Source organism: Globicephala melas, chromosome 3 (assembly GCF_963455315.2).
Source record: "Globicephala melas chromosome 3, mGloMel1.2, whole genome shotgun sequence".
NCBI lineage: Eukaryota > Metazoa > Chordata > Mammalia > Artiodactyla > Delphinidae > Globicephala > Globicephala melas.
The window spans coordinates 144,482,746-144,510,531 of record NC_083316.1 but is presented as its reverse complement, the minus strand read 5'-3'; the positions used below and the strand labels follow the sequence as shown (position 1 = coordinate 144,510,531).

The 27,786-nt window shown below is 46.4% G+C and overlaps 1 protein-coding gene and 1 pseudogene across 1 annotated transcript; both read right to left on the bottom strand.

The window, feature by feature from the left end:
* Positions 1-426: 426 nt before the first annotated feature.
* LOC115838737 (dipeptidase 2-like) lies at positions 427-10,846 on the bottom strand. The gene is given in 14 exon segments (XM_060295530.1): positions 427-498; positions 6,269-6,436; positions 6,510-6,645; positions 7,293-7,368; positions 8,034-8,118; positions 8,495-8,671; positions 8,792-8,861; positions 9,159-9,258; positions 9,261-9,299; positions 9,518-9,647; positions 9,939-10,065; positions 10,382-10,471; positions 10,473-10,608; positions 10,720-10,846. Coding segments are annotated over 14 exon segments (1,533 nt in total).
* Positions 10,847-10,969: 123 nt separating this feature from the next.
* Positions 10,970-14,165, bottom strand: LOC132597033 (DPEP2 neighbor protein-like; annotated as a pseudogene).
* Between the last annotated feature and the right edge of the window lie 13,621 nt (positions 14,166-27,786).

Sequence of the window (27,786 nt, the reverse complement as noted above, 5' to 3'; positions counted from 1 at the left end):
ACCAGGGAAGCCCCCATGTGCTCATCTTTGATTGGATTATTGGTACCATCAGGATGCAGGACTTTGGCCAGGTCTGGGTCATTCATCCCATTCTTGAGTTAAAGGTAGAGTCAACGCCACGAGAAGCACATGGATTGAAGGTGGGGAAATTAGGATATAGCTACCAGAAGAAAGATAAAAAGATGACAGACCGCAAAATAATAGATGTTCATAGCATGAATGCTTTTAAATAAATTTGGAGGACTTTGAGTGTAACTATGGGGACTCTAGTACAAATCACAATTCAGTTCAAACTCATTACATTGGATGACTAATTATGTCTAGCATTATATAAAAGACCACACTAATGCAATTGAGATAAAGGATCTCCTAAATGAGCCAAGTAGACATATGTTAACATACGCAATGCTGGGGTATGAAGAATTTTCACATTTTGGTTTCTAAGAATGGAGAAGAGCTCTTTGACTCCTCTTTTTCATGATAGCCACTTTCCTCCACCTGCAAAAAGGGGCCACTTTGGGTGGAGTCACTACGTGATTTAAAAATTCATCTTTTCTCCTTTGGAGTGGTATATTGGCCTGGTACTGCTACACTGCATGAAAGTCCAGACATCTCTCTTTGGATGCTTCTTTACCACTAGATCCTAAGAATTCCCAGTTCAGGCTTAGGCACTGAAAACTTTGCAAAGATAAGCACTCAAATTTGTCGGGCTTTGTTGAGACAGAATAATAGCCTTTCTACTTGCTTCTAGTCCATTTAAACCTGCCTCACATGGCTACAGGAGCTCTCTATGGATTTGAGCCCAGGGTGCTTGAATTCTGCTTTGGTGTTTGGGGGTCAAAGCCCCTGTATTTTGCCTCCTTTGTTTAGTATCTCCCTTGGAAACATTATAAAAGAAATAGTGGTGTACCTAAGGCAAGAATTCAAGTAGTGCTAGGGCCCCTGACTAAAATGCCATCATAATATCTTTACACCACCACTTAATTGCACCTAATTTTACAATGCAAACAAAACTTTTGATAACATTTAGATATAATATCATTGTCTCTAAACTCCAGAATTAAAGTTCCAAAGAATGAATAAAAGGGAAATCAAAGGCTCATTATATTGCTCACTCGCTTGAAGAATATAGATCAGTAGTCTGAGCTGGGCTGTCAAAACCCCTTGTTAAGAACAAAGGAATCTGGCTCAGAGAACCAAACTTGAGTAAAACATCTTAATGGAACCAACTGTTTACTAATATGATTTCCATGGGAGGAATCTGGCCCTAACTCAAATTTTTTTTTTAATACAAACTAATCTACTAAGGGGATTTGTTTTCTTAACCCAAAGCCTGAAAATCATTTCTGTGAATTACACCACTGTATACAGGGTGACTGTTGTGCATTCCCCCTTGTTAGGAGAAAGAATGGAAAATATCAAATCTTGTCAAATGAAGCAAAGGAAAAAAAGTAGTCTTTCATTTGTAGGAGAGAAAATAACACTCTAGAGATTCAAGTGCCTGCTTTGTATTACTACGCAGTCTCTAATTGAGCCCTCCTTCAAAAATCCAACTTCACAACTTATGTCTTAGAAGTTCCCCCTAATTTAAAGTACTCAGCAATTTAGCATCTGAGAATGTCCCCTTCTGAGCTGGAAGGACTAATGATCAAAAAGAAACATGTGAGATATAGAGATATTTAACTTCTCTCATGCGAGATCAGTGATTTAGAAGGGATTGATATGCCAGTTTTTCCTTATTTTAATGACCTTTCCCACATGTGGCCTCCCCGATTCCTGTAATAACACTTTGTTTATACAGATAATTTTCTCTCCAGCAGGAGCTCTTACATGCTTTAATAACCTTTTCTCATAAATCAACTCAGTACACTGTGAAGTTTGATGAGGTACAGGGGCTAGGAAGGGTTCTCTCAAGCCTGCCAACTGGGTCTCTGATTGCTCCACTGCCCCCTCCTGCATCTCCAAGTGGGCTGATATTGGTGTAGGGGACCTGGGGGCAGGGCTTGATTGGGCTGGAAGGTCACCGCATAGTAGCCCAGGAGTGAGTGCAAACTCTGTGAGAAACAAGAGTGTTTGAGAAGGTCCCATGCGAAGAAACCAAAATCTGAATTTTTATCCAGATGGAGTAAGGCTTGGGTCAGAGATTCTTGGGTTGGGCTTTGTTTATCTCTTAGGAATCCCGTACATTTTATTGACCCAAGCCTCCATTTAGAAATGAAAAAATATCTCCACTGGATGATTCAGATGAAGTAGATGGTATCCATTTGGTAGCATGAGACAGAAACAGCTCAAATTGGCATAGATACAAAAGAAAAAATAATGGATGATGTTATTGAGATTACCCAAAGAAGGGCTTCAGGAACAGTCTGATCCAGGTTATCAAATGATGTTAAGCAGCTCTTTCTTTTTCTAATCTCTTGGCTTTGGTTCCCACTAGACATTCTCAGCCAAGGTTTTTACACATAGTGAGAAAAATGGCATTTAGTAACCTCCTAATCTTATCTTAATAACTTAGGATCCAAAGGAAGAGAGAGAACTCCTTTCTCTTGGTATGTCTGTATCAAACTTCAAGGAGTATACTGACACTGGGATTGACAATCCCAACAGAAACACATGGAATGTGTATGTGGATGGATTTTCCTAAGGTGTCAGAGAAGGGAAATGCAAAAATCTGCTGGATTGACCTATCTCTGTCAGCTCTACACTTCTCTTTCCTGTAACCTGCCCGCCCGCCCCATACATATACACACATGCATGTACGCACACACAAACACACATACAGAATGTTGTTACAGGCTTGGCTAAAATATTCTGGAAGGATACTTCATATAGTAAAAATAAAAATACATAAATATGGCATACCCAACAAATTACAGTTCGTGAAGGTTTCATTGTAATACAACAAACAATTCCCAAATGCCGCCACTTACCATGTCTTTTTTATTTCACAACACTATTATTTTTTTCTAACATCTTTATTGGAGTATAATTGCTTTACATTGTTGTGTTAGTTGCTGCTGTATAACAAAGTGAATCAGCTATACGTATACATATATCCACATATCCCCTCCCTCTTGCGTCTCCCTCCCACTCTCCCTATCCCACCCCTCTAGGTGGTCACACAGCACTGACCTGATCTCCCTGTGCTATGCAACTGCTTCCGACTAGCTGTCTATTTTACATTTGGTAGTGTATGTATGTCAGTGACACTCACTTCTTCCCAGCTTATCCTTCCCTATCCCTGTGTCCTCAAGTCCATTCTCTATGTCTGTGTCTTTATTCCTGTCCTGCCCCTAGGTTCTTCAGAACCATTTTTATTTTTTAGATTCCATATATATGTGTTAGCATATGGTATTTGTTTTTCTCTTTCTGACTTACTTCACTCTGTAGGACAGACTCTGGGTCCATCCACCTCACTACAAATAAATCACTTTCGTTTCTTTTTATGGCTGAGTAATATTCCATTGTGTATATGTGCCACATCTTCTTTATCTATTCTGTCAATGAACACTTAGGTTGCTTCCATGTCCTGGCTATTGTAAATAGTGCTGGCAGGCAGATTCTGAACCACTGCACCACCAGGGAAGTCCCCAGAGATTATTTCTTAAGGGAGGCCCTCCTCAACCCCCATCAGTCTCTTCCCTGCTGACCTAGACTCCCACAGCCTTACGTAACTGCTCCTTCATAGCACCATACGTGGTTTTAATTTCACACATATTTGTAAGTTCCCTTTCTATAACCCTCTGTTCTATTGAACCTTTCCCTCCTGCCTCATCATTTTATCTCTAGTGCCTACCAGTGCTTGGCATATCTTAGGGGCTCAGTAAGTGTCTGTTGAATAAATAATTGGAGACAGAGGACAAGGCTTAGGAGGGAAGATCAAGGCTTTGTTTTCTACATGTTGAGTAGAAGATGCCCTTAAGACATCAGAGTGGGGTTGTGTTTTGAGCAGTTGGTGTGAGGTTGGGATGCCTTTGGAGATGATCATGGCCAATATTTTAAACCGTGGGAGTGAATAAATTTGTGAGGGAGGATGTGTTAGATTAGAAGGGAAGAGGGCCCACGACTAAGGAGCAGCCTCAACATGTGAGGGGAGGAGGTGAAACCAGCAAAAGAGACTGAAAAGCAGGGGTAGAGAGAAAAACTGGGAGAGTGTGCAGTCGACGAACCCAGGGAGGAGAGAGATCAAGGAAGAGGGGAGGCTCAACCATGCCATGTGCTGCTAGCAAAACAAGATTGAGGACAGGTCAGTGTCTCGTAGATTGAGCAACTTCGAGGTAATTGGTGACTCTAATCAGAGCGGTTTGGGGAGGGTGGCAGAGGGGGAGGCCAGGCCGGAGTAGGCTGAGAAGTAAAAAGTTAGTACCTCTGAGAAGAACATCCTGGGCAAGCTTTGTGGTTTTTAGACAGGACCTTGTTTGCTTAGAATAAATAAATTTACAGTTATCTCTGGGACATGGGATTTTGATTTTCTTCATTTTACTCCTGTTGCTCTACCTTCAGAATATTTTTAGAATGTGACCACTTCTCACCACCCCCCCTACTATCTCTCCGTCCTGAGCCACCATCAGCTCTGACATCGGTGACTGGAGAGCCTTCTAACTGACCTGCCTGTGTCTACCGTGGCCCCCACAGTCTGTTTTTCATACAGCAGTCACCGTGATCATGGGGAATGTGATCAGTCACGCCACTCCTCTCCTTAAAACCCTTCACTGGCTCCTATCGTGAAGAGCTAACAAAGACCGCAGAGCGTCCTACAAGGCCATTCAGGGTCTGACCACTGTGTCCTATCTGCTTACTGCTCTCCATCCACTGTGTATCTGACTTCCATTACTCTCTTCTCCGTTCTGTGCTGCAACCACAGTGGCCTCCTTCCTGTTCTTCTAACACACCAGACAAGCTCCTGCCCCAGGGTCTTTGCACTGGCCCTTTCCTCTCCTGGGCACTCTTCCACTAGATACCAACTTGGCTAACTCAAATCTCTGCTCAGATGTCATCTTCTCATTGAAGCTTATCTGGGCTTCTCTATTTAAAATTTTAACCTATGGGGATGAGGTTGGGGGGAAATGGGTGAAGGTGGTCAGAGGATACAAACTTCCAGTTACAAGACAAATACATTCTGGAATGTAACGTACAGCATGGCAACTATGGTTAACAATACTGTATTGTATCTCTTTTCTTTTTAAATTTTATTTATTTATTTATTTGTTTATTTTTGGCTGTGTTGGGTCTTCGTTGCTGCACATGGGCTTTCTCTAGTTGCGGTGAGCGGGGGCTCCTCTTCGTTGCGGTGCGCAGGCTTCTCATTGTGGTGGCTTCTCCTGTTGCAGAGCACCGGCTCTAGGCACCCGGGCTTCAGTAGTTGCGGCACGTGGGCTCAGTAGTTGTGGCGTACGGGCTTAGTTGCTCCATGGCATGTTGGATCTTCCCAGACCAGGGCTCGAACCCGTGTCCCCTGCATTGGCAGGTGGATTCTTAACCACTGCGCCCCCAGGGAAGCCCTACCTCTCATGATTAACTCAATGTATTTACTCGATTTGGGATATAATTAGTGCAGTTGCTATTATCATTGATGAACTGGGGGGAGATGGGGTGGTTGTCGAAGTAGCCTGAACCGATTAGAGAGGAAGTCCCTGAGGAACAGGGAAGGAGGTGTCTAGCCATTGGAGGTCCATGGCCCATTAAGTAGCCTGAGATTCTGGGCTCTGTCCAAATAGGTGCAAAGATCATTTGTGATCTAGGCATGTTCTCTTCTTGGGCATGTGAACCAGAATTCCCTGAAAGATCCCCAGGTGGTACTCAGCGGGTCAGGATGTGGATTGAGGTGAGCTACACAGAGGGAACCGAGTAAGGTCCACCCTCCCACAGCCAGAGCCACCCACTGTCTTCTTCCAGTGCTGAGCCAAGCCACCTGGGTTTCCTCAGGCCACTGCCAACAGGTCTTCCTTGAGTATCTGGTGTCTAAACTGCAGAGTCCCCCACCAAACCCCAGTATTGGGAGCCTGCACCACAGACCCCACCATGGAGAAGGACACTCGTGCTGATTCCATTTCTAAAACATTTATTTTCAGGAAATGTTTGTGCTCGCATGCAAGGAAACTTTGTGGGGTATCTGTGGCTGCCAAAGTGACATCTGGCAGGATTAACTGGATCACCAGAGCCAAACAATGAGGACTGGGAAGGCAGCAATAACTGTGGGGCCTGGGCCCATGTGGGGGCAAGATTTTGAGAATGACCACTTAGGTGACAAAATGGGATTCCCACAAACCACAGCTCTGGTTAGTTTCTGGTCTGGAGCCAGATCCTCTCTCTGATGCAGATGTGGGAGGACGGAGAGGCAAGAGCTGCCCAGCTGCTCATCTGGGAACTCATCCTCCAAGGGACTCTGTCCCTCGTTCTCCTCCCGTACCAGGAGGCGGCAGTCAGCGGGCAGCACCTCTCACAGCACCCCCACGTACACCTGCTCGGACCACCTGCTCAGAGCTACTCTTTTGCCCAGCCCAGCATACCTGTTCCACCTGTCTGAAGACCCACCGCACGTTTCCTCAAAGCACACCCCAGAGCTCTTCCTCACTCCAGCCACGCCCCAACAACTCCTCTATCAGTACCGGGTATATGGACATGTCCTCCAGTCCCTGTGGGAACCTGTGTGGCTGCCAGCCAGCCAGCTGTTGGGCCTCAGACCTGTCCCCTGGTCCTGAGTCAGAACCAAAGCCCTATGTGTCCAGGGTCCACTGAACCGCAGCCCTGGTCAGATATGGAAAATGGAGACTTGGAGAGAGTAGGTGATTCACTCCTGCTCTTCATCCTTCAGAGGAAGGCCCCCAAAGCGCCTCGACTATTCACCAAAAGTCATCAAATTGTACTGTTAAGATCTATGCCTTTCACTGAATGCAATTTTTGCCTCCATTTAAAGAGAAGAAAAGCTTTTTAAGAACTGGGTTGACCCCCCTGCATGCACAGGCCCAACTGCAGGCAGAGAAGATGGTCAGCCCAGCCCAGACCTTGCTAAGAGTCTGCTCAGAGGCCGTGGGTCTGCTGGCACTGGATGGGCACAGATGCTGGTCAGATGAGCTCTGTGTGGTGTTTTAGACAAATATGATGACCTAGAGTAGGGCCAAACAGACAGGAGAGCCCAGGTAGCAGACCCTGGGAGAGGGGAGATACCAGTTGGACCAGCACACCTGAGGCTATGGTCAAGGCCATGAGGACCACAGTGTGGTGGGCACGGTGGCTGTGAAAGCCCCATTGCTGCCCAGCCAGCCCGAGACAAGCCACGGGGAAGCACTCACCGGCCAGCCCCATCATAATCTCCACCAATCCCGATGAACTTGCATCCAACGACTGCCCTGATGTGGTCGAAGTGATCTGAAGAATGGAAAGTCAGCAGTGTGGGGCTTCCAGGGCAGGGGTGGGGGTGATGACTGGCCTCTGTTGATTCCCCTTTTTTCAGCCTGTAGGTCAAACAGGCCAGTTCCTTCATGGCCTGGCACCGAGATACCAACTAGAGGGCCCTGAGGTTTGATCTGAAGTGATCCCAGCTGGCTCTAGACTGGACTTCAGATTTGGAGTGGACCCCAGAGCACCCTGTTTGGGCCATTTCTCACCCAAGATTCACCCTGCCTCCCAGTCTCCTTGAGAACCTGTGGGGGCTCCTTTCCTCGGGTGTGGAGGATGAGAGAGGAACAAGAGTACAACTGAAGAAGACCCCAGAGACCTAAGGAGCTGTCCAGTCCCTTGGCCAGAGGTAGGGGCAGTGCGCTTTAGGAGCCCCTGTAGAGGCACAGATGGGCAGCACCCGGGCTCTGTGTCTGACAGCCTCCCTGATACCCATCAGTATCACAGTTTTGATTCCGTGGCTCCAGTTCCACATGGCACCAAGGTGCTGTGTACCGTCCATTATTGGGTTTTGGGGAGCTGTACCTATTGCCAATAGGTGGGTCAAACCCCTGGGGCTCTTCTGAAGTCCTCCCCAAATTTGGACCCAGCTTCAGCTCCAAATCAGTTTTCAGAGAGCCCAGGGTGAGGCTCACCTGCCACAATAGACACGTTGGCTAACGGGTTGCACTGCAGCACCCGCACGGACAAGGACACCATCACGATGCCACCATTCTTCTTCTGCAGGGGCAGACTGGTGGACAGTCACCTTGGCCCCCAGCACAGCCGCCTGCCTGTTCACTCTCTCGGCCCCTGTGAGGAAGGTGTTCAGCCCTGGCTTTGAGGTCAGAGTCGTCTCCTCTCTGGGTTTGTGTGAATGGAGGAGCCGCAGCCCTGGTCTGGGTGGTGTCTTGGCCCTGGGTTTCCGGGTTTGGAGGAGTATCTCACCGCCTAGACCCCCACCTAGGGTGCAAGAGTTCAGGGGCTGTGGATCGTGGTTTTGGGGGCAGAAGATATTTAACCTGGGGTTTGAGGAAATTGAGGGAGAAGAGGCTCAGGTTCAAGGGCTCCTGGTTTGAACCTCTTGCTTTAGGTTTGAGGGCCAGGGCAGTCTCACCAGAAGCTGCCGGATATCATCAGGAACATTCCAAGTGTTCTTGCACATATCCCGTGCAGCTGAGTTGGAGAAGATGACAGGTGCCTGTGACATTTCTAGGGCTCGCCATGCCACAGCATCCGAGACATGGGACAAGTCCACCATCATGCCCAGGCGGTTCATTTCTGCCACCACCTTCTGCAGGGACAGGATGGGGAGAGGGCATCAGGGCTGCATTCATCTTGTGTGCATTTATCTGTAGGGAACAGGCGGGGCTGTACATTCATGTGGGGCAGGGTATGGAACCCGGGTCCTTACCTCGCCAAAGCCGGTCAGCCGACTGACATTGCTGTAGAAGGGGTGGATACCCTTTGCTGAGCTCTGTGCCCTGCAGGATGGCCAGGAGGCAGTCTGACTGGTGGCCATGGCTTGGCTACAAGAGCCTAGAAAGAGGTTCTGTCAAACCATCTACACTTGCAACTGGTGCAAGAGGAGGGACCCAAACTGGGCTGTGCCTGGCAGTAGGAGGGCCCTTCTGGGGATTCAGTCTTGTTCTGCAAACCTCCATTCCCCTCCCCACCCCAGGTTCAGGGCCGGATCCCAGGGGTAAACTTGCTTTGGGCCCCAGCGTGATCTTGGGCAGATCCCTGCCTCACTGGGCCCTCACCATCTGCACTGTGCTCACCAGGGCGTGTTGCAGGTGTGGGTGAGTGTCACGTAGCTCACACCCAGCGCACAGAAGGTATGCAAGCTGGAGAGCCTACTGTCCAGTGAGTGGCCACCTCCACACCAATGAGGCAAGCCCACTTCCGGGTATTGTTGAGAGCTGGGGGCAGGTAGGTCAGATGATCATTTTCAAGGCAGGGGTAGCTTACTGAAGTCCCTAACACCTATCACCACCAGTCTGTTTACCTTTTTTTTTTTTTTGGCCGTGCCACGCAGCTTGAGGGCTCTTAGTTCCCCCACCGGGGATCAAACCCGAGTCCCCTGCAGTGGAAGCGTGGAGTCTTAACCTCTGGACTACCAGGGAAGTGCCCCATCTACCTTTAACTGAGGTCACAAGCTCCAGCTCAGAATAGGAGGCACACATGAGGCGGATGAGGTCAGTTTGCTCCAGGGTGAGGCGCACAGCATCCCGTTCGTGGGTCTGGCATGGGACGTAGGCTGACCAGAACTGAGGGAAGGCCAGGGCTTAGTTTGGGCTTTGGAACTCCTTGGGGCTCAGCTGGCACAGCACTCACTGTGCCCGAAAGTCACATGTAATGCGTTGCTTTCTCTGTGGTACTTGAATGCCCGTCAGGCTGGCTCACTGTGACCCCTGTAGCCCCCAGCATCCATGGCATGGCACTTTCTAGGTCACTATGGTAACTTAATTCCAGTGTGACTAACCTGTGGTCTCTGAGGCCCCCAAAGGGCCCCACATTCCCCAGCAGCCATGGTGGCACCTTGTGTGTCCCTTTGGTACCTGGGCACCCACGAGACCGTCTTTCAGCCTGTCCAAGCTGGTCTGGCCATGGCTAAAATTGTGCAGATTAACATCCTGTAGCCCATTGTGGTAAAACTGCCTCAGGACCAGGGGCATGTCCTTGTGGCTGGAGGGAGGTCAAGGCAAATGGGTGGGCTCCTTAGGTCTTGAGATCAGGCAGGACACAATGCCTGGCCTGGGCCAGCCTGGGGGTCCCCACCTCACACTGTCACACAGACTATACTAGGAGCAGCTGCGGCCTGGGCTGAGGGGTTCCCACCAGGGAGGGGATGACAGAGAAGGGGAAGGGCATCTGTAGATGATGGAAAGGACATCCAGGGGTGGTGTGAGGGAGCCTCCCCACTAGCTCTGCATGCTCCAGACCTCCTCCCCTGCCCAGGGCCAGGCTAGGCCCCCACCGGCCCCCAGCAGCCCGCACATACTGCAGCCAGCCGTCCACAAGTGGGAAGTCCCGCATCAGGGCCTGTGTGCGCTCCCGCGGACTTGGGGTGCTGGAGGTGCCTGGCGTGGTCTGCACGGGTTACCGGCCGCAGCAGCAGACCCAGCAGGAGCAGCAGACACAGCAGAGGCTGCTGGCTGAGTGCACGGGGACCTTCGAGGCCCCCAGGCCGCAAGCTGCACAGGGCCAGGCAGGCGGGCAGAGGCGGGTCTGAGAGGGGCGGGCGATGGGGTTCTGCCTGTCGACACAGACCACCCAGCGGCGCAGCCTCGCGAGGGGACGGGGTGAAGGAGGGGATACAGTGTCACAGGACCCTGTGACCCGTGTGCGGAGAGCCGCGATCCGCAAAGCCCAGCAGCCACAGGGCGGCACTGCCCTCCTGCGCCCTGCTCAGAGGCAGCTCCCGCGGGCTAAACTGGCCTCTGCTGAGAGCCCACTCGCCTCCCATCGCGGGTTCCCTCCGCCCCCTCCCCTCTTCCCACTCCCACTGCTCCGAGGGGGCGCCCTAGGTTGCTCTCCCCACCTCTAACCTTCCTGTCCAAGCTGGGGTGCTTCTCTCAGAGGGCCACCTTCAGCCTGAGGCCTCCCGGGAGCACACCTCGTCCCCATCTGCCTGCAGCCAGCCCCGTCCACCCGGAGGGCTGCGTGTGAGTTGTCTCTGTGGCCACAAGTGCTCTGGGCTCCCGGTTTCCCGGTACTGGACCATGGGGGCTGGTGTGGGGGAAGAGATGGTTTCTGGAAATTTCGTGGGGGGGGTAACCTTGTGAGCTCTGGATTCAGGAAGAGGCCCTCTGCCCCCGACCTTCTCTCTCCACCTACTTGACACCCCAACCTGCATGACCATTCTCTGGGGACTTGAACCAGCACCTGGGAACTATCAGGAACCTCCCCCACTTCTGTCAGCCAGCCTCAGGAAAGAGCACCCTCAGGAGTTGCTACACCTCCCCAGGGCCTGAATAGAGGGACTTTTGGGATGTGAACTGAACAACCTTCTGGGGAGAGTCAGCAACCCTTTTACTCAACAGAGCAGGAACCCAGTCAGTAGGCTATTTGAGTGGAAGGAAATGAAGTCGTTTCCATGGCAGCAGAGCCCCCACCGCGGCAAACTTCCTCCCAGAGCTGCTGGCTGACCTTCTGGCCAGGATCCCTCCTGCCTGAGCATGGAAGGCCTGGCCTTGTGGAGAAGTATAGGTTCTGAGGAAAGACCTGGCACCTGGGTTCTGCTGCTACGCTTGCCTTATCTCGTGGCCCTTGTGGCTCTAGCTTTCCCAGAAACCTCAAGGGCTAAGTGCCTGTGCTTGCTCAGAGGCCGCACGCCATTCCCCATTTCCAGCCTCAGGCCCTCCCCCAGCTGCCTCCTCTAGGGACCCCCTCCCCCCAACACACACACACACACACACACACACACACACACACACGCACACACACACTGGGGATGTGCCTTCTCACAGAAGATGAGAAGCAACCACTGAGATGCTTTAGGGACTGTGCCCAAACTCCTTCATCCCCAGCCTCTCAAGTTTTTGCTCTGATCCCCCCGGGTGACAGGAGTGCCTAGCACAGGAGTAGTGACCTAAGTCTGAGCACTGGCGACCCTAGAAATATGTTACAGAAAAAACATTTTATTGAGCAGTAAGGGACCCCACTGGGGACAGAAAGGGCTGGGAATAAAGGAGCATGTGAACCTCGGGGCAGGGTGCGTGCTGCTTGACTCTCCATACTGTTCTTGCTTCAGGGAGCGGGTCTTCCTGGGTCTCTCTATCCTGCCTCCTGAGACGCCATGCAGGAGGCTCTTTGGGAAGCCACAGATTTCTGCTTACAGTTTCAAAAAGCCCAGCTCCCCCCTGGTTTGTGGTGGTGGCCGCTGACAATGGCTCAGGGCAGGAGCCCATGTGGTAGACTGCCAAGGCTTCTCTGCACCCTGTCTCTGCTCCTGCATCCTCCTCGGCTCGCAGAGTGCAGACTTGACTTTCTTCAGCTCACAAAGGGGCCCCTGAGGATTGAGCAGAGGAACGTCAGGTTTTCTTCCAGGCCAGCTTCAGCCCTGGGATGTTCAGGGCAGACTCATTTCAAACCTCAGTTTCTGAGGCTCCTTGCTTATGGCCATTTAGTGTGGAAGGAGGCTCCTGGCTGAGGAAGGCTCAGGCAGAATGACTCAGGTTCTAATCTGTGGCAGTGGGCAGTAGCGGGGCAGGGGTGGGGGGTCACTGCAGGAAGAGGCATTCGCTGCCTTAGGCAGTTAAACCATTGCCCTCTCTTCAGAATGGCTCACCTGCAAGATTCTGTGGGGTCCGCCTCCTGGCACCATGCTACAATCGCCAGATTTGGGGTCTGGAGCAACTGAGATCTTCGTCCAACTCTTCCGGAGCGTGCTTTCTCTTGGGAGCACGTCTGGGGACTGACTTCTCTGCTTCCACCTTTGCTGGCGTGGCCAAAGGAACATCCCCGTAGACCCAGTAGCCACCAACCAGGCAGGATGTCTCCCCATGCCGGCCCAACTGCGTTTCTCCACACCCTCAGTTGAGGACATGGTAGTGACCAGGTGTAGGAGGAGAAACGGGAGCCACTGCTGCTGCAAAGAAAATCAGAACTGGTCAGTCACTTCTGCTGTGCACAGTCTCCTGCCAGAATTTCCCGCTCTCGTGTCTCTCCCAGTTTCTGGCTGAAGACCTTTAATCTACTTGACATCCAAAACACAGCCTTGGCCCATCACCTCTATGAGTCCGTAGAGAAGGGACACTGGCTGCAAAAGCAATCCCTAGAGCCTATGGCTGCAGCAGATGAGGAAGTCTCTTCACCGTTTCCAGGGAAAACAGTAGAACCCGAAAGTAATTGCAATCATGATCCTCTCCACCTCTCCCTTCCACAACAGAGAAAACATTTCTTGCAGTCTGCCACTTCTGAGGCTTTAATGGAAATGCCTTTCAAGGTTTGGAAAAGAATAATCTAATAGAAATTGGTTAAGAACCCCACCCACCTTGGCAACCCCTCTTGGGCCCCATTTATACTGCCTGTTTCAACCACACTGAACTCTAGCCCTCTGATACTTTTATCTAGATTAGAACAAGGCCAAATCCTGAGGCAGAGTGATCAGGAGACTCAGAACCGGGTTCCGGGTACCAAGTCTAGGCTCACATCCACCCAGCCTCCTGGGACACCATCTCCTCAGCCCTCCAGTCTCACTAGCACTTCATCACCCCCCTTGGTTCTTCCGGTCTTCCCATCAATGTGGCAACACCCTCTCCCCTAGTACTCAGCAGCTCAGTATGGGATGTGTCTGAGGGGACCGATATAGACGCCTACATGACAGCACAGAGGTGCCGGGGCTTGAAGGTGCGGTTCAAGAGTGGCCCTTTTCCTCAAACTGCTCCATTTACCATTTGCCAGCAAAAATGCACTTGCCTTTTGCCAAGAGGCCAATCAGGAAAAGGTCTGAATGGAAGCATCCTGTAGCCCAAAGGGGAAGGCTACATTTATAAAGATCAGAACCTTCCTGCACACTTGTCCAGGGATGACCTTTCACTTGTCCTCAGCAGTGAGCACTGTGGGTCCCTGAAGGTGTCCCAGGTCACTGCTATTACTTACAGCTGGGAAAGTGCTTAGGTGTGTGTGGTGGGCAAGCCCCACAGGAACATGTGGCAGCCAGGTGAGGTTGTGAGTACAGCGTGCCTTCTGTACCGATGCCTGGTCTCAAGTGTACCTGCTGCACTGCCCACCCAGGGAACAGAGGACAGGTTGGAGTAAATATAGAAGATCTGGTCAGACATTCTCTCTCAGACAACCAAAGAGATTGGTGTCTGGTGGAGAACTGGTAGGGAAGTTTCTCTGAGGGCAGCACGTTTGCATGGTTACCCTGCCATGGAAACTGTGAGAAGGCCTGTGAGGTCATCACTACCCAGTGAGGTCATATAAGGAACCTGTGACTTGAGGGGCAGCCTTCAGGAGGAGGGGCAGTTTTGTGGAGGAGAGCAGGGTGCAGGCAGAGGTACTCTGCCTGGCCCCTCACACCTGGGCCTCCCCACCCATGCCCTAGCCTAGTAGACACCCCATGTGGGGCGTGCCGGCGGGCTGGCACAGCCCCAGGGGCCACAGGAGGGCAAGAGAGACCCACATTCTGAGATTGGCTTGAGAGGCAAGATTAACGTAAGAGACAGCTAGGTTGTATGGCACTGACCCTAAGAGGCAGAGATTTGTGTGGACTGGGGAATCAGGGAAGGCTCCTTGGCAGTGGGCCTGAAGGACAAGTGAGATTTGGACCCATGGGGAAGAGAGGGAAGACATTCCAGTTTGGAAGAATAAAAGCAAAGACACTCTTCTCGACCTTGTCCTGCCCCAAATATAAATTCATAGCACCCTCACATTTTTACACCTGAGGACTTAAAAAAACCAAGAGGTTAAGGGGCCTACCCAGTGTTACACAGGTAGTGGAGGGGTGTTCTGCTCAATGGTTAGGTTCAGGTTGGGGCTCTGGATTTACAGCTGATAGGAATGTGAGGACAAGCTCGTGCCATTTCAAACATTTCCAAGTGATACTGAGAGAGATGTTAAAGGTGCAAAACGAGGGTGCTGAATGACCTCACAAAGTGGGAATGGTGAGCCCATTTTAACATGAAATTCAAAACAAATTCATGACAAAAGGACATAATACAAAATGACAACATAATCATTACATTCCCCTCTCCCCTAGAAGTAAAAATCAGTATAATCCTCTCTCTCTCCACCATGAAAGGATGAGATAAAGGCTCAGCAGCAGCCTCCGTGAAAAACATGGCCAACACTGAAGAGGTGTTACTAAGACGATTTGGTCCGACTCAGAGAAGGAAAGAGACAACTCTGCCCTTAGCCTGATCAGGCCCACAGGAAGGAATCGCATTTGGGGCAGCCTTTGATAGTGTGGCAATGAGAGGGAACCTTCTTTAGGAGGGGACTCCCTGTTGCTGACCTTGAAAAGCAAAGATGGGACGTTCGTTTACTGGGGCTGTTGCAGAGGTGATGTGCCCAGGAGGTAGAGACCGCTTGCACTACTATTTTAGAGGTTGGGCCACCCTGGTTGAGAGCACCTTGTATTCCTAAACTGCTTGAATCAGCGGGTGCACGTTAGGACAGACGAAGTCAGGCCCCATTGGAGCAGACTGCCTTTGGGAGTTGTAGAAGGTAAACTGTGAAGGGGAATGCTCTGGAGGAGGTTTGTCATGGCAGGTGGGGCAGCACGAGACCATTCAGATTCTCCAAGGCTCCAGAGATTACTTGGCTGGGAGAATCCCTCTGATGTGGTGCAGGGACTCCTACCTTAACAGGACCTGGCTGGGCATCTGGGGGAGGCAGAATAAATGGTTTATTAACTTAAGAGAGCGAGAGACTCACCTGGGGGGTTCCACAAAACCACTTAAAAAGACTTGTACCTGGATTCTTGAGCCAACCCTCAGAAAACTTATCTAGATCTGGAGTAGGGCTCAGGAAGCTGCACTTTTTTTTTTTTTTTTTTTTGCAGTACGCGGGCCTCTCACTGTTGTGGCCTCTCCCATTGCGGAGCACAGGCTCCGGACGCGCAGGCTCAGCGGCCATGGCTCACGGGCCCAGCCGCTCCGCGGCATGTGGGATCTTCCCGGACCGGGGCACGAACCCGCGTCCCCTGCATCGGCAGGCGGACCCTCAACCACTGCACCACCAGGGAAGCCCAGGAAGCTGCACTTTTAATAAGCTTCCTGGGCAGTCCCACCACAGTGGTCCATGGATAGAGTGACCAAATTATTGTGTGTTCTCGGTTGCTTTTGGGAGTCAAAGTGGGCAATATTAAAAACTGCAGCAGGCATACGTATAAACAGGGAATATTCAAGGCAAACAGAGGTGTATAGTTATTCTATGCATGAATCAGATTTGAGAAAAGCTAGCCTGGTGGTTAAAGAACACAACCCTTAGGACAGACAGACCAGACTCTGTCCTACTTACCTGTGTGATTTTGACCAAGTTCTTTTATCCTTCTGACTGTTTCTTCATATGGAAAAGAGCTATGACTGTACATTTAGCACAGTATTCTCTTTTGGCAAAGGTTGCTCTGGGTCCATTTGTGTTCTCTGCAGCTTAATCCTTTCCAGTGTGCAACCATTTTTAAGTTGTTTGGTGAAGTACTATATTTGACTTTCAACTGTTCATTACTTTGGGCAAAGCTTATATAATGCTGCAGAGACTAGAACCTATGCAGAGATAGTGAGAGGATGTTATAAGCTTATTCTGCCGGTTTATAAAAAAGTTTAACCTTTTCTCCTCTTCCTTCACCTGCCACCAAGAGATGAGAAAGAAGGCAGAGCCTGGAAATGCACACCAAGCAATACTTCTGTGTCAGTTTGTCTTTTATTCCTCTGCCAGTACTTCCCAGAGAGATTTCACCAAAAGTGCCTAAGCTTGCCATGGCCATTGTTGTGAAGAAAATTTCTCTATATTGCTAGTCACATCCCCTTTTCCTTCTCCTGGGGGTTTAATGGATGTTTGGGGGCAGGAAATAAAATTTAAACTAAAACATCAATTGAAAGAGCCTTTGTCCCAAGTGTGGTAGTTTGGAGTGTGAATCTTCTCAGAATCTAGTGAATTCTGCCCCCGTGGAAACTGTATGGTGTTAGGGAGTGTTCTAATTTCATTCTTTTCCATGTAGCTGTTCAGTTTTCCCAGCATCACTTATTGAACAAGCTGTCTTTTCTCCATTATATATTCTTGCCTCCTTTATCAAAGATAAGGTAACCATCTTTTTCTTTTTTTTAAACATCTTTATTGGAGTATAGTTGCTTGACAATGGTGTGTTAGTTTCTGCTTTATAACAAGGTGAATCAGTTATACATATACATATGTCCCCATATCTCCTCCTTCTTGCATCTCCCTCCCACCCTCCCTATCCCACCTGTCTAGGTGGTCACAAAGCACCGAGCTGATCTCCCTGTGCTATGCGGCTGCTTCCCACTAGCTATCTGTTTTACATTTGGTAGTGTATACATGTCCATGCCACTGTCTCACTTTGTCCCAGCTTACCCTTCCCCCTCCCCGTATCCTCAAGTCCATTCTCTTGTAGGTCTGTGTCTTCATTCCCATCTTGCCCCTAGGTTCTTCATGACCACTTTTTTTTTTTTTTGATTCCATATATATGTGTTAGCGTACGGTATTTGTTTTTCTCTTTCTGACTTCGCTCTGTATGACAGACTCTAGGTCCATCCACCTCACTACAAATAACTCAATTTCGTTTCTTTTTATGGCTGAGTAATATTCCATTGTATATATGTGCCACATCTTCTTTATCCATTCATCTGTCGATGGACACTTAGGTTGCTTCCATGTCCTGGCTACTGTAAATAGAGCTGCAATGAACATTGTGATACATGACTCTTTTGAATGATGGTTTTCTCAGGGTATATGCCCAGTGGTGGGATTGCTGGGCCGTATGGTAGTTCTATTTTTAGTTTTTTAAGGAACCTGCATACTGTTCTCCATAGTGGCTGTTTCAATTTACATTCCCACCAAAAGTGCAACAGGTTCCCTTTTCTCCACACCCTCTGAGCATTTATTGTTTGTGGATTTTTTTATCATGGCCATTCTAAATGGTGTGAGATATCTCATTGTAGTTTTGATTTGCATTTCTCTAATGATTAATGATGTTGAGCATTCTTTCATGTGTCTGTTGGCAATCTGTATGTCTTCTTTGGCGAAATGTCTGTTTAGGTCTTATACCCATTTTTGGATTGGGTTGTTTGTTTTTTTTTATATTGAGCTGTATGACCTGCTTGTAAATTTTGGAGATTAATCCTTTGTCAGTTGCTTCATTTGCAAATATATTCTCCCATTCTGAGGGCTGTCTTTTTGTCTTGTTTACGGTTTCCTTTGCTGTGCAAAAACTTTTAAGTTTCATTAGGTCCCATTTATTTATTTATTTATTTTTGCGGTACGCGGGCCTCTCACTGTTGTGGCCTCTCCCGTTGCGGAGCACAGGCTCCGGATGCGCAGGCTTAGCAGCCATGGCTCACGGGCCCAGCTGCTCCGCGGCATGTGGGATCTTCCCGGACCGGGGCACAAGCCCGGTGTCCCCTGCATCGGCAGGCGGACTCTCAACCACTGCGCCACCAGGGAAGCCCCCATTTATTTATTTTTGTTTTATTTCCATTTGTCTAGGAGGTGGGTCAAAAAGGATCTTGCTGTGATTTATGTCATAGAGTGTTCTGCCTATGTTTTCTTCTAAGAGTTTGATAGTTTCTGGCCTTACATTTAGGTCTTTAATCCATTTTGAGTTTATTTTTGTGTATGGTGTTAGGGATTTTTCTAATTTCATTCTTTTCCATGTAGCTGTTCAGTTTTCCCAGCATCACTTATTGAACAAGCTGTCTTTTCTCCATTATATATTCTTGCCTCCTTTATCAAAGATAAGGTAACCATCTTTTTCTTTTTTTTAAACATCTTTATTGGAGTATAGTTGCTTGACAATGGTGTGTTAGTTTCTGCTTTATAACAAGGTGAATCAGTTATACATATACATATGTCCCCATATCTCCTCCTTCTTGCATCTCCCTCCCACCCTCCCTATCCCACCTGTCTAGGTGGTCACAAAGCACCGAGCTGATCTCCCTGTGCTATGCGGCTGCTTCCCACTAGCTATCTGTTTTACATTTGGTAGTGTATACATGTCCATGCCACTGTCTCACTTTGTCCCAGCTTACCCTTCCCCCTCCCCGTATCCTCAAGTCCATTCTCTTGTAGGTCTGTGTCTTCATTCCCATCTTGCCCCTAGGTTCTTCATGACCACTTTTTTTTTTTTTTGATTCCATATATATGTGTTAGCGTACGGTATTTGTTTTTCTCTTTCTGACTTCGCTCTGTATGACAGACTCTAGGTCCATCCACCTCACTACAAATAACTCAATTTCGTTTCTTTTTATGGCTGAGTAATATTCCATTGTATATATGTGCCACATCTTCTTTATCCATTCATCTGTCGATGGACACTTAGGTTGCTTCCATGTCCTGGCTACTGTAAATAGAGCTGCAATGAACATTGTGATACATGACTCTTTTGAATGATGGTTTTCTCAGGGTATATGCCCAGTGGTGGGATTGCTGGGCCGTATGGTAGTTCTATTTTTAGTTTTTTAAGGAACCTGCATACTGTTCTCCATAGTGGCTGTTTCAATTTACATTCCCACCAAAAGTGCAACAGGTTCCCTTTTCTCCACACCCTCTGAGCATTTATTGTTTGTGGATTTTTTTATCATGGCCATTCTAAATGGTGTGAGATATCTCATTGTAGTTTTGATTTGCATTTCTCTAATGATTAATGATGTTGAGCATTCTTTCATGTGTCTGTTGGCAATCTGTATGTCTTCTTTGGCGAAATGTCTGTTTAGGTCTTATACCCATTTTTGGATTGGGTTGTTTGTTTTTTTTTATATTGAGCTGTATGACCTGCTTGTAAATTTTGGAGATTAATCCTTTGTCAGTTGCTTCATTTGCAAATATATTCTCCCATTCTGAGGGCTGTCTTTTTGTCTTGTTTACGGTTTCCTTTGCTGTGCAAAAACTTTTAAGTTTCATTAGGTCCCATTTATTTATTTATTTATTTTTGCGGTACGCGGGCCTCTCACTGTTGTGGCCTCTCCCGTTGCGGAGCACAGGCTCCGGATGCGCAGGCTTAGCAGCCATGGCTCACGGGCCCAGCTGCTCCGCGGCATGTGGGATCTTCCCGGACCGGGGCACAAGCCCGGTGTCCCCTGCATCGGCAGGCGGACTCTCAACCACTGCGCCACCAGGGAAGCCCCCATTTATTTATTTTTGTTTTATTTCCATTTGTCTAGGAGGTGGGTCAAAAAGGATCTTGCTGTGATTTATGTCATAGAGTGTTCTGCCTATGTTTTCTTCTAAGAGTTTGATAGTTTCTGGCCTTACATTTAGGTCTTTAATCCATTTTGAGTTTATTTTTGTGTATGGTGTTAGGGATTTTTCTAATTTCATTCTTTTACATGTAGATGTCCAGTTTTCCCAGCACCACTTAGAAGAGAATGTCTTTTCTCCATTGTATATCCTTGCCTCCTTCTTCATAGACTAGTTGACCTAAGGTGCATGGGTTTATCTCTGGGCTTTCTATCCTGTTCCATTGATCTATATTTCTGTTTTTGTGCCAGTATCATACTGTCTTGATTACTGTAGCTTTGTACTATAGTCTGAAGTCCGGGAGCCTGATTCCTCCAGCTCCATTTTTCTTTCTCAAGATTGCTTTGACTATTCAGGGTCTTTTGTGTTTCCATACAAATTGTGAATTTTTTTTTCTAGTTCTATGAAAAATGCCATTGGTAGTTTGATAGGGATTGCACTGAATCTGTAGATTGCTTTGGGTAGTATAGTCATTTTTACAGTGTTGATTCTTCCAAACCAAGAACATGGTATATCTCTCCATCTATTTGTATCATCTTTAATTTCTTTCATCAGTGTGTTATAGTTTTCTGCATACAAGTCTTTTGTTTCCTTAGATAGGTTTATTCCTAGATATTTTATTCTTTTTGTTGAAATGGTAAGTGGGAGTGTTTTCTTAATTTCACTTTCAGATTTTTCATCATTAGTGTGTAGGAATGCAAGAGATTTCTGTGTATTAATTTTGTATCCTGCTACTTTACCAAATTCATTGCTTAGCTCTAGTAGTTTTCTAGTAGCATCTTTAGGATTCTCTATGTATAGTATCATGTCATCTGCAAACAGTGACATCTTTACTTCTTCTTTTCCAATTTGGATTCCTTTTATTTCTTTCTCTTCTCTGATTGCTATGGCTAAAACTTCCAAAATTATGTTGAATAATAGTGGTGAGAGTGGGCAACCTTGTATTGTCCCTGATCCTAGTGGAAATGGTTTCAGTTTTTCACCATTGAAGACGATGTTGGCTGTGGGTTTGCCATATATGGCCTTCATTATGTTGAGGAAAGTTCCCTCTATGCCCACTTTCTGGAGAGTTTTTATCATAAATGGGTGTTGAATTTTGTCAAAAGCTTTCTCTGCATCTATTGAGATGATCATATGGTTTTTCTCTTTTAATTTGTTAATATGGTGTATCACATCGATTGATTTGCATATATTGAAGAATGCTTGCATTCCTGGGATACACCCCACTTGATCATGGTGTATGATCCTTTTAATGTGCTGTTGGATTCTGTTTGCTAGTACTTTGTTGAGGATTTTTGCATCTATGTTCATCAGTGATATTAGCCTGTAGATTTCTTTCTTTGTGACATCTTTGTCTGGTTTTAGTATCAGGGTGATGGCGGCCTCGTAGAATGAGTTTGGGAGTGATCCTCCCTCTGCTATATTTTGGAAGAGTTTGAGAAGAATAGGTGTTAGCTCTTCTCTAAATGTTTGATAGAATTTGCCTGTGAAGCCATCTGGTCCTGGGCTTCTGTTTGTTGGAAGATTTTTAAGCACAGCTTCGATTTCAGTGCTTGTGATTGGTCTGTTCATATTTTCTATTTCTACCTGGTTCCATCTTGGAAGGTTGTGCATTTCTAAGAATTTATCCATTTCTTCCAGCTTGTCCATTTTAGTGACATATAGTTGCTTGTAATAATCTCTCATGATCCTTTGTATTTCTGCAGTGTCTGTTGTTATGTGTCCTTTTTCATTTCTAATTCTATTGATTTGAGTCTTCTCCCTTTTTTCTTCATGAGTCTGGCTAATGGTGTATCAATTTTGTTTATCTTCTCAAAGAACCAGCTTTTAGTTTTATTGATCTTTGCTATCGTTTCCTTCATTTCTTTTTCATTTAATTCTGATCTGATCTTTATGAGTTCTTTCCTTCTGCTATCTCTGGGGTTTTTTATTTGTTTTTCTTTCTCTAATTGCTTTAGGTATAAGGTTAGGTTGCTTATTTGAGATGTTTCTTATTTCTTAAGGTAGGATTGTATTGCTATAAACTTCCCTCTTAGAACTGCTTTTGCTGTTTTGGTGTATAGTGTTTTGGGTCATAGTGTTTTCCTTGTCATTTGTTTCTAGGTATTTTTTGATTTCCTCTTTGATTTCTTCAGTGATCTCCTGGTTATTAAATAGTGTATTGTTTAGCCTCCATGTGTTTATATTTTTTACAGATTTTTTCCTGTAATTGATATCTAGTCTCATAGCGTTGTGGTCAGAAAAGATACTTGATACAATTTCAGTTTTCTTAAATTTACCAAGGCTTGATTTGTGATGCAAGACATGATCTATCCTGGAGAATGTTCCATGAGCACTTGGGAAGAATGTGTATTCTGTTGTTTTTGGATGGAATGTCCTATAAATATCAATTAAGTCCATCTTGTTTAATGTATCATTTAAAGCTTGTGTTTCCTTATTTATTTTCATTTTGGATGATCTGTCCATTGGTGAAAGTGGGGTGTTAAAGTCCCCTACTATGATTGTGTTACTGTCGATTTCCCCTTTTATTTCCCCTTGCCTTATGTATTGAGATTCTCCTATGTTGGGTGCATACATATTTACAATTGTTATATCTTCTTCTTGGATCGATCCCTTGATAATTATGTAGTGTCCTTCTTTGTCTCTTGCAATAGTGTTTGTTTTAAAGTCTATTTTGTCTGATATGAGAATTGCTACTCCAGCTTTCTTTTGATTTCCATTTGCATGGAATATCTTTTTCCATCCCCTCACTTTCAGTCTGTATGTGTCCCTAAGTCTGAAGTGGGTCTCTTGTAGACAGCATATATATGGGTCTTGTTTTTGTATCCATTCGGCCAGTCTATGTCTTTTGGTGGGAGCATTTAATCCATTTACATTTAAGGTCATTATCAATATGTATGTTTCTATTACCATTTTCTTAATTGTTTTGGGTTTGTTATTGTAGGTCTTTTCCTTCTCTTGTGTTTCCTGCCTAGAGAAGTTCCTTTAGCATTTGTTGTAAAGCTGGTTTGGTGGTGCTGAATTCTCTTAGCTTTTGCTTGTCTGTAAATGTTTTAATTTCTCCATCAAATTTGAATGAGATCCATGCTGGGTAGAGTAATATTGGTTGTAGGTTTTTCTCCTTCATCACTTTAAATATGTCCTGCCACTCCCTTCTGGCTTGCAGAGTTTCTGCTGAACGATCAGTTGTTAACCTCACGGGGATTCCCTATGTGTTATTTGTTGTTTTTCCCTTGCTGCTTTTAATGTTTTTTCCTTCTATTTAATTTTTGATAGTTTGATTAATATGTGTCTTGGTGTGTTTCTCCTTGGATTTATGCTGTATGGGACTCTCTCTGCTTCCTGTACTTGATTAACTATTTCCTTTCCCATATTAGGGAAGTTTTCAACTATAATCTCTTCAAATATTTTCTCAGTCCCTTTCTTTTTCTCTTCTTCTTCTGGGACCCCTATTATTCGAATGTTGGTGCATTTAATGTTGTCCCAGAGGTCTCTGAGACTGTCCTCAATTCTTTTCATTCTTTTTTCTTTATTCTGCTCTGCGGTAGTTATTTCCTCTATTTTATCTTCCCGGTCGCTTATCCATTCTTCTGCCTCAGTTATTCTGCTATTGATTCCTTCTAGAGAATTTTTCATTTCATTTATTGTGTTGTTCATCATTGTTTGTTTGCTCTTTAGTTCTTCTATGTCCTTGTTAAACATTTCTTGTATTTTCTCCATTCTATTTCCAAGATTCTGGATCATCTTTACTATCATTACTCTGAATTCTTTTTCAGGTAGACTGCCTGTTTCCTCTTCATTTGTTTGGTCCGGTGGGTTTTTACCTTGCTCCTTCATCTGCTGCATGTTTCTCTGTCTTCTTAGTTTACTTAACTTACTTTGGGATCTCCTGTTCACTGGCTGCAGGTTCATAGTTCCCATTGTTTTTGGTGTCTGCCCCCAGTGGGTAAGGTTGTTTCCCTGGGTTGTGTAGGCTTCCTCATTGAGGGGACTGGTGCCTGTGTTCTGGTGGATGAGACTGGATCTTGTCTTTCTGGTGGCAGTACCACATCCGGTGGTGTGTTTTGGGGTGTCTGTGAACTTAGTATGATTTTAGGCAGCCTCTTTGCTAATGGGTCGTATTGTATTCCTGTCTTGCTAGTTGTTTGGCATGGGGTGTCCAGCACTGGAACTTGCTGGTCGTTAAGTGGAGCTAGGTGTTAGCATTGAGACAGAGATCTCTGGGAGAGCTCTCGCTGATTGTTATTATGTGGGGCCAGGAGGTCTCTGGTGGAGCAATGTCCTGAACTCGGCTCTCCCACCTCAGAGGCTCATGCCTGAAACCTGGCCAGAGCACCAAGACCCTGTCAGCCGTATGGCCAAGAACACTTCATCCATATCCCAGGTCTTTCCCATGGAATCCTCTCAGAATACCGCTGGACACACAGCCTGAGGCCTCGGACATCCTTGCCGGATGGGAGCTGGGCAATATCCTCCCCACAACACTATTTTATCTGACAAAAATATGTACTAGATGCTATTCTGAGTATTTTACAAATATTAACTAACTTAATCCTTATAAGAACCTTTGAGGTGCGTACTATTGTTTGTCCAATTTTAGGGACTTCCAGATTAGTAAACTGAGGCACAGAGTGACTGAGGCATTTATACAAAGGTAGTAGGAGTCACAGGCAAGGTTTGTGTCCAGGTCAGTCTGGAAAAGGTTCCTTGGGAAAGAATCTATATATATTAAATGCACTATTGCCTGCTTATTAGCCTTTGTCCTATTGAAGCTACTCCGTTAATGTCTGCTATGTCCTTTTCTTGAACCAGAATTCAAGCAGGCACCTGTCTTATGCTTTCCATTGCTGACCCATCTCCTCACTTAGTACATATAGCAGAGTTGGCATTGCTCTTGCCCCAGACAGATCACAGATACACCATGCAAAGAATCTGACACATAGTGGACTTTCAATATGGGTTCGCTTCTTCCACCTTTTCTCTAGTTTTGTTTCAGCTAATATTTACTGGGCTATTTTCTTTCTTTTTTTTCATTTTCAGTTTTATTCTTGGAAAGTGACATCATTGTATCCCATTTGAGAGAGCTAACATCCTGAATTATGGGATGAGTCTGGAATAGTTTTGTATCCATGACCCATTGTATCGGTGACCACTTATTCAGACAGATAATCCAGCAATTGAAGTCTCATTCCAGCCCTGGAGTCCTACCAACCCCCAACCCTACCACAAAAGACTAAACCATACTGGGTTGAATATGATTCCCCCAAAATTGATATCTGCCTGGACTCTCAGAATGTGACCTTCTTTGAAAATAGGGTCTTTGCCAATGTAATTAGTTAAGATGAGTTCATACTGGATTAGAGGGGGCCCTCAATCCATGTCCTTATAAGAGAGCCTTGTGAGTATATAGACACATGGAGGAAAGACAGCCATGTGAAACCAGAGGAAGATATTGGAGCGATGCAGTTATAACCAAACAAATATGCCAAGAATCACCAGCAGCTACCAGAAACTAGAAGAGACAAGGAAGGGTTCTTCTCCAGAGTGCCCACATGCTCAGCACCCCCCATTATCAACATCCCCCACCAGAGGAGTACATTTGTTATATTGATGAACCTACATCGACACATCATTATCACCCAAAGTCCATAGTTTACATTAGGGTTCACTCTCAGTGTTGTATATTCTGTGGGTTTGGACCATTGCATAATGACATGTATCCACCTTTATAGTATCATACAGAACACTTTCACTCTCCTAAACATCCTCTATACTCCATTTATTCATCCCTCCACCCTATCTCCACCTCTTGCCACCGATATTTCACTGTCTTCATAGTTTTGCCTTTTCCAATATGTCATATAATTGGAATCATAGGGTATGCAGCCTTTTCAGATTGGCTTCTTTCACTTAGTAACATGCATTTAAGTTTCCTCCATGTCTTTTCATGGCTTGATAGCTCATTTCTTTTAGCCCTGAATAATATTACATTGTCTGAATGTACAACAGTTTATGTATCCGTTCACCAACTAAGGGACATCTTGGTTGCTTCCAAGTTTGGGCGATTACGAATAAATCTGCTATAAACATCTGTGTGCAAGTTTTCATGTGGACTTAAGTTTTCAACTTCTTTGGGCAAATACCAAGGAATGCCAAAGGTATTTTTTTTTAACATGAGGAGATATCCAGGGGCTGGCTGTTCCTGTTGGTTAATTCCATGGTTCAAGGCTACGGCATCTTAACTGGCGCACAGGCATTTTCTACCCACTTGGTGAACTGGTGATGTGAGCCATCATGGCCATGGGATGGCTGCAGCAATTCCAGAGGTCACATGAAGAGATGAGGATATGTAATGAGGAAAAGTAAGATGATTCCTCCTGCATACCTTTTATTAGGGAGTAAAACCTTCATAGAATCCCAACAGATTCCCCTTAGGTCTTACGGACCAGAATTAGGGTACACAAAAACGCTTTAGCTGGGAGAGTGGTTGAAAGTGAGCACCTAATATCCGTAGCCTCTCACAGCAAGAGTAGTCACTACCAGCTACCCTCACCTGACAAGCCTTCTCCAATCTGAGCCTCAGTTTCCTCATGTTTCCTCCCTGTTAAGTAGGGATAGTAACAAGTATTCCTGCAGGAGTTTTGCAACAACTAAATGAGGTAGGAGGTAAAAGATGCCCAGCATGATGTGAGGCACTTACTGCACATTCTGTAAAAGCAGACTTTCCCTCCTGTTACCTGGCTGCTTGTTCAAGGGGACTGCCTACTCTTGGTTGACTGAGATGTGTCTAAGTCAGAGCTCCAAACTCCTGCTCTAGCTCATGTATGATCCATTTACATGGCCCCTTTTGGGGAGCACTGTCACTTGTGGTATATTATTTAGTCACAAAACCTCTGTGAAGAAGCCATTTTCACCTTTTTCCAAATGCGGGAATTGAAGCACTGAGAAGGAAAGATTTGGGAATCCCTGGCTCCAAAGAGTTTATCAAGATGGCTTTTAAGTCCAGAGCTGTGGGAACCATTCCTCCTTTTAGAATGAATCTACATATCCACACAGATCTTGCCAGGAATAATGTAGACACCCATTCTGTGGTAACAAGGCTTCCTGCTCAAGTCTCATCCAGTGAATTTTTCTTGAAGGTTCCTGGAAGAAATGTTTCTGCAGACAGTTGCAAATGTATTCATCTACAGCCTAAGAACATCATATTTCTATCTCTGCATTTTGATTTTGATATCTATTCCCCAGCCTTTTTCATCCACACAGAGGACCAGCTTTGAATCCCTTTTGCTTCTGCTTAATTCACTAGCACATTGGGAGCATGGAGGAGAAAATGACGCTGCTGGATCTGAGGCAATGAGTGATGCAGGATGTGTGCTGAGATATAGCCCAGAGCAGCCCCCAGGACAGGCTTCTCAGCTTGTTTCTAGGGCCATCTGGACATGTTTGTGCTATAGCCAGCCTAGTGGGGTGTTGGGAGAATTTCTCTTC